At 37.5% G+C, this 16,551-nt stretch overlaps 2 protein-coding genes across 7 annotated transcripts in view; one reads left to right on the forward strand and one right to left on the reverse strand.

The window, feature by feature from the left end:
- Window positions 1-4,751, reverse strand: part of ABCB11 (ATP-binding cassette, sub-family B (MDR/TAP), member 11) — a 36,458-nt gene extending 31,707 nt beyond the window's left edge. For 5 of the 6 annotated variants that reach the window (XM_009996127.1, XM_009996128.1, XM_009996126.1 and 2 more), the window contains exons 1-3: window positions 4,668-4,751; window positions 2,967-2,983; window positions 1,009-1,057 (exon numbers count right to left, since the gene is read on the reverse strand). In XM_009996127.1, coding sequence (XP_009994429.1) covers window positions 1,009-1,057; window positions 2,967-2,983; window positions 4,668-4,751 — 150 coding nt within the window. Of the gene's footprint in view, window positions 1-1,008; window positions 1,058-1,151; window positions 1,200-2,583; window positions 2,606-2,966; window positions 2,984-4,667 lie in introns of all 6 variants that reach the window. The other variant, XM_009996122.1, reaches the window with a different exon arrangement.
- A 10,354-nt stretch (window positions 4,752-15,105) lies between these two features.
- The window catches only part of DHRS9 (dehydrogenase/reductase (SDR family) member 9), a 4,172-nt gene continuing 2,726 nt past the window's right edge, over window positions 15,106-16,551 (forward strand). Inside the window, exon 1 of the mRNA XM_009996129.1 lies at window positions 15,106-15,421. Coding sequence (XP_009994431.1) covers window positions 15,106-15,421 — 316 coding nt within the window. The remainder of the gene's footprint in view (window positions 15,422-16,551) is intronic.

The raw sequence follows: 16,551 nt of genomic DNA on the forward strand, positions 1-16,551 counted from the left end.
TGGACCACATACAGAAAAGGAACATTAGGGCAGAGAGAAGACAAAGGGAAAAACAAGCCAGTTAACATGAAAAAGAAATAAATAAAAGGTCTTTTTACAAAAAAAAATTAAAAAGAAAAAGAAAACTGTAACGCTACCACTGTTTGAAAAACCTTGCTCATAAGGAGCATAAGAATTCCCTTGAGTTTAAAAAAAAACAACAAAAAACCAACAATAAAAAAACATGCACACAGAAAAGGCATAGATATGTGATATCTAATCTCTCAGCACATCTTACGCAAACATACTGTCTCTATCAGCTGAACTTTAGGGACTAAACATCTGTGCAAAACAGGCCACAGAACTCAAACCTCTCTGCTTGGCAGACATAGCCCTCTGTATGGACAGCAGTTCTCTCCACCCAATTAGGAACTGAGATACTTAGCCAGGTAGAATACAAGCCATATGGATGTAACTGCACCATCCCAGTACTGCTGGGTTGGACATCTCTCTACCATATTAATTTAAAAATTTAGATGCACCCTATGGGAGGGATTTCAAGACCCATCAAAGGCTGGACATACCTTACAGTATTGTGCATTCCCAAGTTTCTATAGTTACCAAATCTTCTAATACTCATGGAACAATTTCAAAGGGGCTAAATTATCTGCCACACGGCAAATTTTCAGCAGAAATAAGAATGAACCAAGGTCACCTACATCCCTGCTGTTCATCTTAACTCTTTTCCCCTTATCTACTTGCAGGTTCAATATAATGTCTTTAATAGGCAATGATGACACAAGTATCCATAATTGATACGTAGCTGACAAAATGACAAAGGGTTCTATTAATTTCCCATTGACTTTAACGGCAAAATTCATGCCAAATGGTTTAATCCCAAAAAGTTTGGCTTAGTTGCAGCTATTCCCCCAAACAACTATATAGATTATTGTCACTTATTCATCTTATGTCATGACACTTATTATATGACAGTGCATATCAAATATTTATAGCCATTGCTTTTATTACCAGCTGAAAGAAGCCCACACGAATACTGTTTTCTTTCTTTTCCAATGACCTTCAAGAACATAAAATATAAAATTACAAACTCATATTTTAGTACATATTTTTTTTATATGCAAAGATAGCAAACAAGATTGAACTTAACTCACTTTTTACTTTTCTTCTCTATAGAAGGTTCTTCATTTGTATAGAAATTCCTAAAAAAAAGAAGATAAAAGATTTTACATTAATTATTTTATTCTCATTACTTCTCAGAAATTACATTTTTGATATCTTTTGCTCAGAGTTTTCAGAGACAAGCTGTTTCTTTTAGAAAGAACCAGCGATTTGATGGTTTGTTTAAATTTTAGACAGACAGTCGAACAGAGGTTTGTTTAAAATGATCTGAAGATCTGTGCTTTGTTTCATAAGCAGCTCCTCAGAACAGTGTTGCTGTAATGTGGACTGTGCATTCTTGGAGGTCAGTTAGAGAAAAACCTACCATCCAAATTGTTTTCTACTCCTTTCTTTAAGACAGAGAAAGGTCCTGTTCCCCTTCCCTCTTATATTACCTATTACATATTCATATGGCCACAGTGGTAGTAGAGTCTTTCACGCTACCACACAGGCGTTTTTTCAGGGCTCACATTATGTGTTGCCATTCAGTATGATCAGTTAAATCTCAAGGACTAGTCGCACCATTATGCATGTGATCCATACTATAGCAAGTAATCATCAGCTGTGTACATTCAGTAATGAATGAGTAAGGATTTTTAATTTGGTTTTCTTTTTTTAATGAAACTAATGAATTCAAGCTATATTTGTCGTGAACAATATTCAGAAGCCAGATCCTAGAAAGCCTGAAGGAAGATTCATATGTGTGTTATATGTGAAAATTCAACAGAACTTGGGTTCAAGATATATGCAAGGACCATAATAGACGTCAAATTCTGAGCTGGTGCCTTCTGAGATGGGGAACCTGACAAAGATAAAAATTAAGAGATGCTTTTGCTTCCTCATTCTAGGAGTGGTTCTCAGACTGTGTACACTGTGCCAGAAAGAGCTGGCAAAAACTACAGTATCTATTAGGATATCCAGTCTGCTACACAATTGTCTCAAGATCTACAAAGGGAGGGCTCTTAAATCCATTCAAATCTGAGACAATAGCTGAAAGTCAAGGTCTCTAAGTAATTTCAGCTATTAACAATCTAGAATTCTATGTTTAAATCTTGGTATCTGAGCTCAAATGATGTGAGCTAATAATTCCTTTGACTTTAAAGTCTCACAGTTAAGCTTTAAAAGAAATTAATCAAGATTGATTAAAATTCCTGAAAAAATAATTTCTCAAATTACAAGAACTGAAGAAAGCTAAATTTGAATATAAAAAAAAATTTCAGAAGACAGACCATATTTTGCTACAGTTACTCCATATTTTTAAAGGTTTCTACCTTTTGGTCTACCTGTGTCAGCAGTTAAACTCCTAGAAAACAGCTTTTAATTAAATACCAAATATTCTATAAATGCATCCATTTGATCTGATGACACTAACTTCTTTGAGTATTCCTAGAAATACCGATTGTTCCGTTTGTGTACATGACTTACTCTGTTTTCTTGAAGCTGTTATCTGTTAGGGAAAATAAAAGCACAGACTAGTTAATAATTATTGTTAAATACGTAATCTTCTGTAGACATGTGAAACATAAGCCACATGGAACCTAACTATTCCTGAGTTACAAGAAACTTATTCCCACTGATACATCTAGCCAGGGACAAGAACTGACATGGATCCAAAAATTCCTTGGTAAGCTCATAGCAATTTATGCCTGCTTTCTTTTGAAGAAGTAGTCTCAAGTTTTCAGTCTCCCATGTGACCAAATGGCTTTCACTAAATACATACTGAATACATTACATACATGAATACATATATACTGAATAATACATTATTCAGGATTGTTGCCAAATATTAACTATTCTTCCTTGCAAACAGTTTGCTAGTTTTCAGCTAGTTCTCTTGGATGCTATCTCATCATGGAATACTACTCTACTGACAATCCATAGAGTGGTAGGTCTTCACTGTTGCCTTCCAACAATTAAGAGACTGCAAATCCTGTGGAAGAGAGGGAGCCGTGCCCCTGTAGTATACGATAAAGTTGACACACTGATGTCTATTCTTGGGATACTCTCTAAGGAACCATATCTTATAGAAATTAAATTATACTATGAGATACAATTATGCTGTAGGGCAACTCCTTAGTCCCCAGAACAGGTCTGGATTTAGCTCCCTTTCAAGAGATGTTGTTAAAGACATCAAGCTTGTTTTTCAGGGGCCCCAAAGAACTGCCACTTTAAGGGCTGATGTAGAAAATATTTCCTGTACATCACTCCAAGATGACAATTAATAAAGAGCTAGCTTTATGTATACAGCAAAGTTTGGCTAATCTAAGGCCACTGGGCAAAGGCACTTTGCTTGTTTACAGTGCAGCTGGCCACTCAGAATCGGGTTCAGAACCATGGTTTGCTTTTCAAGCAGTGCCTTCTGGTCGTCACATCCAGTGACACAATACTGAGCATGCACAGCCCTGTCTCACACAGCAACTTTGCATCACAGTTCAGAGAAGAAGCAAAGAAATCACTGCAACCACGATTTTTGCTTTTTTCTACCCAATGGAAGAAAGCTTTCCCACTGTCTCCAGCGTTTAGCATTCTCAAGGTAATAATGTTAGATGGAATTGGTCTGAGTTTGAGACTGAGGGAATAGGTGATTACATGTCCTTTTTGGGCTTAATATGAAAACCTTATGTGTCTTTAGCTAACAATGAGTCTATTGGAATAACAATGAGTTTACTTTAATAAATTCTGTTCTGTTATTCAGGGATAGTAAAAAGCAAAGACTCTTTTAATACAGACTTAGCATAAATTAGCAACTATTAAGTTTTTAAAATAACAACAGACCACACAGATCAAGTTATAACTGGGACAGTGCACTATTACAGGGCAAGGAGAGAGGCTTGAAAAGGTTTTGAAAAAGCTTGATGGGCATCTGAAATTTCATTATATACATGATTATGTGAAGAATTTTATTGCATGCCACAAGTTTTAACAAAAAGTTACCATGGAACAAAGAGTCTGAAGCTGGACTGCCTAAAACCTGCCCTGTTGTCTAGGCAGGGGAAAATAAATTCACTGTAACTCAGTATAGTATGTTTTGCAGCGATTTCTTTTATTGATGAAAAATGGTTCTAGGAGAGAGTACTGTCTTTCAACATGAGTCTCCAGCTTTCTGGAAGCAATCTGTCATAAAGTATTCCAAATTAAATAAAACTGCATAGTTGTTATCATCATCCAGCTTGATTGTTCTAATAATACATCTGATGAATTAAAAGGGAAAAAAAAGAACCCAAGATATGAAAGCATCTCTCCTCCTCAAACTGTGTTTTTTCAGAGCTGACCTGAGAAATCCTATTTTTATGATGAAGCAAGTGAAGATTGTCCATGATTAGGGATTGTTATATGTAGGTTTTATAGAAAAGTTGTTTTGCAGGCAGCATACCCATAACAGCAGGTACCACATAACTCTATTTATTCCACAGACCATTTGCTTTGTATTCTGTAGAATAATTTGTTCCACTTAGGCCACCTGCCACCTATTTTACATGCTATATAAAATAAGAAGCTGACTGATGAACATTCTTACATTTTCCATCCAAGTCAAAAGCATAGTTGTCCTCTCCCAATTTCTTGATGCTACGCAGAACAACAGGATCAGACATGATGATTAGTTACTTAAATCAGAAGTCCTGAAAAGAAGACGGGGAGAGGGGGAGAAGAGTATCAGCATATGCTTGTAATCTTGTTGTATGTTCACAAACATTAAATTCCTGCTTGCCTTAGTTTTGCCCTCATTATCTGAGGGTAATGCCACTGATTACAGCACAAGTTACAACAGAATAGATGTCCCAGAAACAGCATAACTACAGAGAAGAAAAAAAGGCTCAGAGAAGCTGAGAGGCCTCTGAGAGGCTTCAGTGCCTCCTGTCTCGAGCCAGGGCTGCATCACAGAGCTTTACAGCCCACCACAAACAGCCTTGTTCCCATTAATAGTTGTATTAAAATCCACTGCCTCTTTTGTGCAGGTGATATCTGTAGGTTATAGACTGAGATATTAATATGACAGATCCTGCCTTAGTTATGAGGGAGCAGCAGGCAGGAGACCTGCCCCTGCCTTGTCCCATCCCAGTTGGCAGCAGTTAGTGGGACCATGACAAGGGGACAAACTGGGGACAAAAGAGATGACAGGAGGGGGACCCCAGGGCCACAATAGCATCTGCAGCATCACCAACACCATCTGCACTCCCACAGCTTTCAGCTGGGACAAGTTACCTGGCAAACATGCTCCTCTGGACAGCTTTATTCCTAAGTAGTCACATTGACATGCTGAGCAGATACCATACATGAGAAGAAATAAGGATACAAATTTAACACTTTTTGTTAAAACAGCACTTTTGTGAGGCAAAATCCACTGGCAGTGCTAGTTTTGGCTGGGCAGGCCTGGCACCTGAGATGGCATCTGGGGAAAAGTGCTGCAGAAGCACAAAACATGTCCTTTCATAACCAAAGTCATCTCATCCGCACCTTTGTTTAACACAATGTACCCCAAAGAATAGTTACAATACCTCATTCCAGACATTAAACATCAACATTTGTATGTTTATACTGCAGTATAAACCTCTAACAACCTTTCATTTGAAACATATTACCACACATTCAGATAAAGGTTTAACATCCTACACAACATAAAAAACACATTAAGTCTTCTGTGTAAATTACACGTTTCCACAGATTGTCACTGAATCATCAGTAAGTCAGGCTGGAAAGACCAAAGTCTCTTGATTCACTCTAAGCTTCCAAGGCAAAGTTTGATTATTCTTGTATCATTTTAACTGATGCCAGAAAAGCCTGAATAACTCCCCACGTATTCAGTGCTTCACTAGCCTTATTGCTAAAATATCTAATATCTCATCTGAATTTTACATGTCGTAATTTAAACTCCTTCCTTCTTGTGCAATCCACAAAGGATATGGAACATAGTAATTCCTTTTCACTTTGTAAGTAGGCCATATTTATTTGTATAATACTAAGACATCTTCCTCCTCTTTCCCTCACATCCTGAGATGAAGGAAGCAACTAATTCAATTTTCCTTAGTACAATACATTTCCTATACCTCTGATAATTTCCACTGGTCTCCTCCAGCTTCTAGGACATCCTTTGAAGTGATCAGTGCATAGCAGCTCTACAGCACCAGTCTTACCAACACTCAACAAAGAAGAAGGATTATTTCATGTTTTACAGATAATATTCCTGTTTATGCAAACCAGTTAAGAGGATTTTGACTTCTACTCCAGTTCTTCAGCATATCTGCAGTTTGTCCTCCCTTTGTGTCATGATCAAATTTAATGAGGGTATTCTCCATTGTGTAATCTACATCATTATCCACATTACTGGGTTATACCAGAAGCAAGACAGACCTCTCATTCAGTACATCCATTCCTTTGGGCATTGGTTCACTGCTACTCTATGAATGTAGTTTTTCTTGCTTGAAAGCTTCTGATGATCAGAGACAATTTATCTATCCTGCTGGTCAATAAATTCTGCCCCACTCATATTCTGTGACCCTCTAAATTTTTACCCAAATTCTCTCCTTAAGTAAATATGTAAAGCCAAATCACCCCTGCAATAGCAAAATGCTTGGCCAGGACTAATCACTTACAATATAAAATCACAAGAGCTTGTAATTCATCCCCACGCACAGTTAAAAAAAATTACAAGCTTAATAATATTTTTTTCATTCTCTGAGACAGATGACAAATTGGGCTGAACAAATTAAAAGTCTCTATCATGTGCACATTTTCAAGTTCTCTTTCTGCTCTTTTATATAACAGAGAAAGCATGTAACACCTGCTTCTGAGCAGAAAGTGAAATTTCATATACCTATCACTGTTTCACATGAGACCTACTAACAAATCATTAAATTTCATTTAAGCTGGATTTGCATCAAACATTTGGGAGAGGATTTAACAAGGGCTTTGTTTCCAGATGACATTATTCAGTTTATATGTAAATAACTGTAGTGCCCCAAAAAGAACAAGTATATATTCATGGCAGCTTTAAGTCCCTTGAAATTATGTTTTCACTGAAGATGAGCATAAAAATTTCCCCCAAATGGGAAAAAAAATAATCCCTCACTTCTTCAAAGAAAGCACAGAGATATTACTCTCCCTCCCTCCTGCCCTTTGCTGTGTCTGGATGATTGAAATAAGTCTCAAACAGAAGATCTCCAAAAACTGTTCAAATAATCCTGAAGTTCCAGAAGTTTCTTTAAAAAATAAAAGTTTTCCAGCAAGCTAATTTTTGGCAGTTTTGTCTGTAATCACATTCTCAAGACTATTTTTTTTATTTAATGTCAATTCAATTGAGGTTGGAGCTGGACATCCACAGGATTTCTGCTCTATTTACAAAGAAGTTTGACAGTGGTAGCACAGACTGGGGAGCCAGGGGAGCCTTCACAAAACCACGAGTGTAAGGACAACACAACTTAAAATACACAATTGGACTAAGGGTGGCCAGTTTTTTTACCTTAAGCATGTTTTCTGGAAGGACACAAAGCCTCACAGATTAATCAATTTCTAAGAAAGCCATAAGCATGAGAAAAATTATCAAATCACAATGTTTGTATCTTTGTTAAAGCTTTTCCATTTTTTTGCTCAAATGGTTAAAGCATCATTGGCTGAAGAAATAATACCCACAATACACCAACTCAACCAAACGCTCATGTTTTCTTCTGCAAAACATAGTTACCACAATGGCAATCTTACCAGCAATTTAGCTTTAAATATGAAGCCATCATTTGCTTCTAGATCTAGTACTGATTCCTTTGTACTGTTTAGCACACAAATAATGGAACTGTATAAAGCAAGCTGAGGTAACAGGCAAACTGCTGATTTTACACTGAAGTTAGTACAATTGGAAAGGTCACCTGGATTATGAAAATATGTTCTGCTGGAGTAAAAAAGCCATCTTCCTACCTGTTCCATTATCAAAATAAATCTAACTTTAATGGTGGTATTTACACACACATTCTCAGAGCTTTAAAATACTTTCCAACAATACAGAAGTATAAACCATAAATCATGCTGGGAAGTCTCATTTCAGTACTTGTCCTGACACTGTGTTTTAACACTATGAAATGTACTTTGCAACTGATTTTTTAAAACCTGCATGCTCAAGCAGTTTTAAATAATAGAAAAGTAGAGGGGAAAACCCAAACACAAACCAATAGACTGATAGACTTGAATAAGGATTAAAAACACTTGCTAGAGCTAAACTTTCTGGAATTACATCATTTCTCCAACAAAATTGTGACTGTCCCACATTTTTTAAAAGGAACATGTTTTTCCTGTATTTTCTAAAGCTCAACACATCAAATACTATCCAAATACTATCCTGACCAGCAGGCATCATTCATTAGCTGACCTAAACAAATTAGTATAGCAGATTAGCATGCTGTATTAGATTATTAAAATAACCTTCCTCAGGGTCTGAAAGTTCAATTGCAAATCACTTACAACACCTTGAAAAATACTGTTGCTGATGTCTGCATTAAAAAATTATGTAGGTAATAGAAAACAGAGGTAACAGAAGGCATTAGATCATCCTATATACCCCCCTATGTGTAAAATTAAAACTAGGAGCAGAGAATACCTCAGAAACAGCATTAAAGTGAAACAGGCTTTTACTCTCACCAGTTAAGTTATGGCTGCTGGATTTTTGATAAACAAAAATCTTTAAGGAACTCATAATCCAGATTTAAACAAGTAATTCTTGGAAAATGGTAACAGAGGAATATATCCTCTAGAATGGTTAGGACCTGATCCAAAGTTCTTTCAAATCTTTTTCAAATCTTATCTTTATTTAACATAAGTTGGGGGGAACTTCTGAAAGCACTATCCTCCTCTTTCCTTTAAAACTAGGTTCCTCAGATATTGATGATAACATGCAGGCAGAAAGACATTTTGCTTCAAAATAGAACTTGAATGTCTTGTTCTTCAAATAGTCCCATTCAATAAAGCATGCAAACAAACAAAATACCACAAAACACCAACAAACAAACAAAAAACCTAACTGTGCAAAGAGAAGTTAGCATTTAGTTTAAATTGTTCTGAAGGAAAAATACAGGTAACTCTCAGTTCAGGAGGTTTCATCAGTTAACTCTGAAACATTAAACAAGAGAGATTTTTTACTCACCCTTAGCTGTGAAAAATCATGTATCACAGAACAAACTGCCAGGATCCTGTTCAATCAGTCAGTGAAGTACCCAACCACTTCCCATCACTTTTTCATTATTCTAACCTATTTGTCAGAACTGAATCTTTAAATTGGGCATTAGCTATCTGCACCTGGGTCAATAACCGCATGGCCACAATGGTTAAAGTTCATTGACATCTAATGGAGAGTTTTAATTTGACTAATGTAATCTCACAACATAGTCAGGTCACTTGGAAAGCAATTATACATACACGAGGACACCAGACTTACCTGGGGAAAAAAAAAGCTTACCATGAGTGTACAGGACAAGATTATTATAGCATTATTTTATCAGCATTAGTAGAGAATTACTTTATTAGCCATACAATAATTCACTGTACACTACTGCCCCTGCAGTAAAAAGCAACGTCAGTTGAATAATATGAAAATATAATATGGATAATTGTATGAAAATTGGTTAAGAGATTAAGCTAAATTCAGATTAAAACCTTGCAGAAAAGATTGGTTTTCTAACCCATAGCTTGTCCCTCTCACCATGACTCCTCATATTTTACCATTCTTTCTTTAAATTAAGATTTTAAAACCCGGAAGGTCCTGAATAGTAGTAAATTCTTGTTGGAGACAAGCCCTCCATTGATTTTTCAATGCGGGACATTGGTGAGGACAATGCTATGGCCTCAGCCAATTTCACCACAAAGTTTGGAAGGAAATCGCAACCATTGTTTAGTTCCTCTCTACGATCAGTTCTCACTAGAGAGCCCTGGTGATAGGACAGGATAGACATGCAATGCCTTAATGTTAGTGACTGTCAGCTCTTTTCAAGTCTTCTGTGCTGTCAAATATTTCATGAAAAAGCCTCATGCACAAAAGTGAATATATATAAACTATATAAAATATATAAATATATATATAACTATATAAAATATTGTTTTACCTTTACACAAATTACTTCAGCCTTTTCACTTAAAGACTTTGCCCATCTAAGCATTCAAAACGTTTGCAGAGAGCCAGTTTCCCACTGTTACTGAAGCAGATTAAGGCAGAGATTAATTTGAGCTGAGAATGCAGAGTACTCCAACCTTTTGAAGGGCTCTTTTCCCATCTAAATCTCCATTTCTCTCAACTCAGCCTTACAAAAAGTCCTGAAGATTAAGAAATGTTGATGTGACTTTATGACATGCACCATAAAAATTAATCTATACTGACAACTCTGTCTGTAGAGAGAAGTGGAGAAAGTACAGCACTCAGTTTTGGCCCCACTCCGAGGCATCTTCCCCTTTTACAGCAGGTAGTGGAAAAATGAGCCACTGAATTAAGCAATTGAGAGCAGGACTTTAGTAAATCGAGGGGACTGAGGACAGATACTCTAATTCCTGAATTCTTATAGGGGACACAGGCAACATCTCTGAATTTTAGTAGGTTATAGATACTATTTAGTTCATGAAGGATGAGCAATACTGTCAGGATAATTCCTCTCAATTGTGGCCTGAGTTGAAACAAAGTATTTGCTTACAGCTAATGTCATTTTAATATCTTTTTGCACTGAAAGAAAATGTCACAATTCATTTAGCCAAATGCAGTGAAATAACTGCTTCTTCCCTTAATCTAAGTAGCTGTTTATTCCAGCATATTACCACTCTAAATGAATTTATCCTCTTTTCTCTGGATTTTTTCCAACAAGTTCATAAGCATAAGTGAATAAAAATGAATCTTAGTTATTCCCATACAGATAATTTCTCAGTAAGAAATGAAATCCCAGATGCTCTTTTGGCACAGGGCTCCTCAGCTCTAAACTGTAGTCTATAACCTATTGATCTTTATTCCTAGTACTGAAAACAGCAATCAAAATATGCTGCCAAAGCTTCCTAATGACAGCCAGAAATTTCACACTGAGTGCACACAGCTATGGAGAAGTAGGTGGCCACAGTTTTCCACCAAATGAACTGACACAGTCTGTCACTGCAGGTTGAGACTCCAGATGATCAGCTTGTTTCTGTGTTTTTTTGCTGAAGTCTGTATGCAAGTACAGCTGTCTGGACTCTCTTACCTGACAGAAGGCATTGAGCAGATAGCTCCTATGCTTCATTAATTTATTTCTTAACCATTCATAGCCAAATTTCTTTCTGTAGCTAGCATAAAATGGTTCCAGGGCCAAGAAGCCAGATACTGGATTTTTCACTTTATTATATTCACTATCTTAATTGTTCCACTTACAGTGATAGCATCTCACAGTGTCAGAAGTGTAAGGCAGATTTCAATATTGTGCTTCACTTCTGTTTCTGCATGATGCTTTTTCTTCCTGTCCTCTGGTCCTTTGAAAACAAAAAACAAACAAAAAAAAACCCACAAAACAAACACAAAAAACCACACACTTTGTTTGCCTCTGTATTTCTCCCTGTTTTTGAAAATATTTTTTCATTCTTATGCTCCGCATGCTATCACAATTTTTTCACCTAAATAGCATGAAAGTAAAGTGAACTCCAAATAAAAGCAAGTTAAAATTGTCTTCTGGTATTATTTAAGATAAGAGACACCTAACATAAGGCAGATTAGAGTTTGCAGCTTGAATTTTTAGGCAGATGACTTCCACAACTTTTCTTGTAATGTCATTTCTTAAATACTGTTTATGAAATTCACCTTAAAAAGTTGTCACAGTTATAAAGATAGCTAGGGGACAAAACCTACAAATTGGGCTGGAAGAGAACAAGGTCTTCTGTGGAAGTGTGATCAGAGCAGAAACTGGAGGAGTGAGAAGCTGCAGGAAAGGCCAGGACACACACACACAGCTAGCTGGTCAGGGCACAGTTGGGCAAGTACCCAGGTGCTGCCTCGTCATTCTTTCTTAGCACCAGAGCAGTTACACAAACTTGACTTAGTATCCACTTGGTACAAAGTGAATTTTACACTGAGTTTACTAACTTGTAATTATTACTATTAAAAACTGAATTATGTAAATCCCTGAGGTGCACATGTATGTTATTTCCTTCAACACAGCATGACTTTTGAAAAAGTTACTGTCCTCTCCAGAGATCTTTAGCAAGTGTTCTACATGGAAATCTCTTTTTTGCACCTAAAAGCAAGACTTCCTCTTTTGATGGCTGTGTTTTATAGTTTTTGTTGCAAGCAAAAAGCTGTTTACTTATAAGAAATAAATTTCCTTTTTTTTCGCAACCAAACTATATTTCTTCAAACTGAAAGATGCAGATATCAGAAGTAGGAAGTTACCCCTTTGATCCTACGCAAGTCTGGTAGCTGATAAGGATTTTTTTCTCCATTTCAACACTTATGCAAATAAAAATGCTTAGCAGAGGTAGCAACAACACTTCTAAAAACCAAACCATACAAACAAACAAACAACCAAACAAAACCAAACTGTAAATTTTAAATGCAAACTGTAACTTTTATACTAAAATTAAGTGACTCAAGGTGTTAATTTTAGTTATGTTTTTCAAAAAGACAACTCTGAGAGTGCCTGCCATAATACACAGATGTAATTCCCCTCATCTATGAAACATCCCTGCAAAACGTTCACAAAATGTCCTCTGAGCACTCAGCTCCCTCACTCGCCCGTTCTTGTCAGAAGATGGCAGTTGCCCCGCCCATCTTTCCTCACCTCTCTGGAATGCCACCACTTAAACACCTTCGTCTTCAGGGCTCCTGAGGGCCTCTTATCACTCTCCCTCCCGGAAACTAGAGAAAAACACCTTTTTTCCTCATGAACCCTTTGGTTATTTTCCTTTTTGATTGTTCTCCGGTACAAAAAGTCAGAGGCAGAAGCCGGGCTGCAGTGGGCAGGCACTGGACCTGTCGGTCCCCTGGGGAGGCTGGAGCTGGAAACACAGATTGTACAAAGCACTCTAACTGAAAGCCTTGTAATTTCAGCACTTAATTAATTTGATACAAAGCCCCACCAACCCACTGATTGAACATCAGAGGGACCAGAAGTAAATTAACCGTGGTCACCCAAGCCCCACACACGCCTGCTGCCTGGCAAAACCAGGCCTGTTCCCTCAACCGAGCTGATCGGGCTTTGCCTTTTATTTCTTGACCAGATTACAGATCAGTCCAAAACTCCATTTTGCTTATGTTAATTTACTAGTTGTACCTTATATCTAATTTATAGCTGACATGGGGCCTGATGAAACAGTTCTGTCTCCTTTTTCTCTAGAGGGGGCTCCTCTCTACCCTCCTCCATCTCTGCCTCCCCGGCTGCCACCTCAGCCTGTGCGGCTGAGGAAGTGGGGCCCACCTGCCAAGGAGGGCAAGTCTCCACACAGCGCCTGGGAGCAAGCCTGGCCCTGGCTCGCCAAAAGAAGGTGGCAACTCCAGGCAGAGCGAGAGATAATATAAAGAGAAGGTTAATTGTGATAAGGGCTGCAGGAGAAGGAAAGCCAGCCGCTATACTGAATCTGCTATGAGTGCGTACATATGCTGGCAGAAAAATGTCCTTGGCAAGACAAAGGAAACATGAAATACTACACAGGGAGGACAGTTACCTAATAGTTCTTCATGCTTTCTTCACTACTGATGCTGCAGAGGAAGTTAAGCAACAAAAACTCACATCCCTGCACTGCAACTTAAGCAACACCCTGGGTAACTTCAGCCAGCACAAGGGACTCTATTTCACCAGCATATGCATTTACGTAGAAAAGCACCATGAGCATACATGGGACTTGCAGTAAAAATGGAAATCTGTTGAGTCTCCCATGTCAGAGCAGAAAGCAGATCTACATGCAGAAAATAAAAAGAGCGTTCCTGTTCCTATTACGAGGCTTAAAAACATGCCCGGTTTTGTAATTTCCTTTCAAATTACATTTTCCCAGAGGAGAATCTGGCCATAGCACATGCAACTTCATTGCATCTTGCTCTCTGCAGAGATGGATTGTCTGTAAGCAATCTCTAAAATTATCTGTACTCCTTTATATCCATCTAAAATTATTTTTTTAGTTGATTGCATAAAGTATGTCCTGTCTTCTGGGCCGTAAGCATTCATGAAGAAATATAACTGAATTGTTTTCCCTAAGATGAATTCCATCCATCATCAATAGTTACTTACAAATTTACTATTAAGTCAATTGGAGCATAATCCCAGATATGCAGGTTCTTCCCAAACATATTTTGCTGCACTGATGCTGTCACATTACCCGAGCTTCTGACAGGTGAAGAGCTCCAACCTGCAGCCTCCCTCCCGTGCTCGGGGATGAGGAGGGAATTTATTTATTAAGAGGCAAAGCAGTAGCATTTTCTTGACAGTTCAGCACTGACAACCAAAGGTTTTAGTAAAATAAAGTAACTAATTTTTCCTGGCTAGCACTGCTTAGGTATCCACAGTAATGAGAAAGGTTCTGGGTGCTGCTGATGTGGATTGACCTTTTGTTGCCAGCTGGCCCTAATCTTGCTCTTTAATTTTCTATGAACTGACACAAAGTTCAGACATTTCTGTTGCATGCAAATATTTAGTTTTTGCTACTCTCATAGTCAACATTTCTTTCACCTGTGTTCAATGAGAAATTACTGACCTAGCAGCAGTAACCTAATACCCATTATTCTTTGTAACCTTATTACAATGTATCTGCAGTTCTCATTTCTGCCAAAGGAAGGCTCTTTTTGTTGTTGCTTTAGCATAAGGAGACTCTTGCTCTGAATTGTACCTGCTTCTCTGAATAGCTGCAGTTAGCCAACTCAAGAAAAAAAGAAAGAAAAAATCAACCAAGTAAAAATCCCTTAAAAACTAGCAGCTTTGGTGTTTGGTTTTGTTTTGTGTTCATTTCAGGAGAACGGTCCAGAAGACTTCAGTAAAAATGTTTTTCTACATATTGCTTCTTGGCATTGTCTCTCTGTGGTGTCATTGGAGGGTGAGAGACAGGATGAAGGTTACAAATCTCACTGGAAAATATATATTCATCACAGGATGTGACACAGGATTTGGAAATATGGCAGCAAAGATTTTTGATAAAAAGGGATTCCGTGTTTTTGCCAGCTGTCTGACTGAAAAAGGAGCCAAAGAGCTAGAAGCTGTGACCTCGAAGCAGCTTCAGACAGTGCTGCTAGATGTGAGAGATTCAGCCAGTGTTAAGAAAGTGGCTGCATGGGTCAAAGACAAAGTTCAGTCAGAAGGTGAGTGCCAAATCTGTATTTAAAAAAAAAAAAAAAAAAAAAAAAGGCAATAGAGTTTTCACAGCTTAATTTGACATTTGACAAGTGCATGGATGTCTTGTTACCTTCCAGAAAACATGGAAGAAGATTCTCACTAGAGGGATGTTTTATACATCTAGTTAGTGGTAGGTAAATGTTTGGGAATATGCTCAAAAAAGTCAGGTTTATTGCTACATCATTGTAAGAACAGAAATCCAGTCACTAGGACTGTTTGCACTCCCATGCATATCTGGGTTAGAGCACAAGTGCTCAGCACCTCCCATGCTGTGCCACCCAGCTAGAGAACACATTAAATAAATTCTGCATAATAAGCTTAAAGAGTTTTTAATTTTAAAATTGAATATATATAGTAAATTACTTGTAAGTAATCATTCTGCCAAAAGCAAGAATTACATTTGAACTCTATTGAATAAATCTCAATCTAACTGTTTTAGAATACTGCTAGTGGACCATCTGAAAAATAGAAAAATCTCTGACCCAACACATTGCACAAGAGAAGATGCTGCTGGCATTACTGGATGTAATTGCTTTCAGTAGAAATGGCATTGCAGTAGAGTTTACAAAGGCCTGAGATCCTATGGGCTGTATTCTGCTAACTTTGACTCTTAAATCTGGTCTAAATTCCAATCTCCATTTGATCTTTCATAGCTTCATAAATTTGTTCATAAATTGCTAAACTGCATTTATTTGAAACTGTGCTTGATTTTGGGCCAAAAATTATTTTCTCCCCAAGAAAAACTATTAGTTAGCTCAGACCAGCAAAAGTATTAATTCACAGAACTAACAGCTGATACAAGAAAAGAACTGTTTTTCCTTTTTTGTATTTTCCCCTCCCACTACTGCCCTTTCTCCCATAAAAAGTCAACACCACACCCTGTCCAAAATGCTGCGGTAGGGGAGAGATTACACAAAGGGTGATGGAAAGCATGGTGATAAAACCTGGACACTGAGAATAAAGCTGAATACTGCAGGACACTCTCAAGCAATTCCTCCAAATCTTCATTGCCTTCTTTGACCTTCACTGTTTTTTTATGAAGTCTCTCCCAGTTCAATTAATCTGATGCATTAAATTAAAATTTGCTTCCTGACTT

This window comes from Chaetura pelagica, unplaced genomic scaffold (assembly GCF_000747805.2).
Source record: "Chaetura pelagica isolate M959 unplaced genomic scaffold, ChaPel_1.0 scaffold3, whole genome shotgun sequence".
Classification (NCBI taxonomy): domain Eukaryota; kingdom Metazoa; phylum Chordata; class Aves; order Apodiformes; family Apodidae; genus Chaetura; species Chaetura pelagica.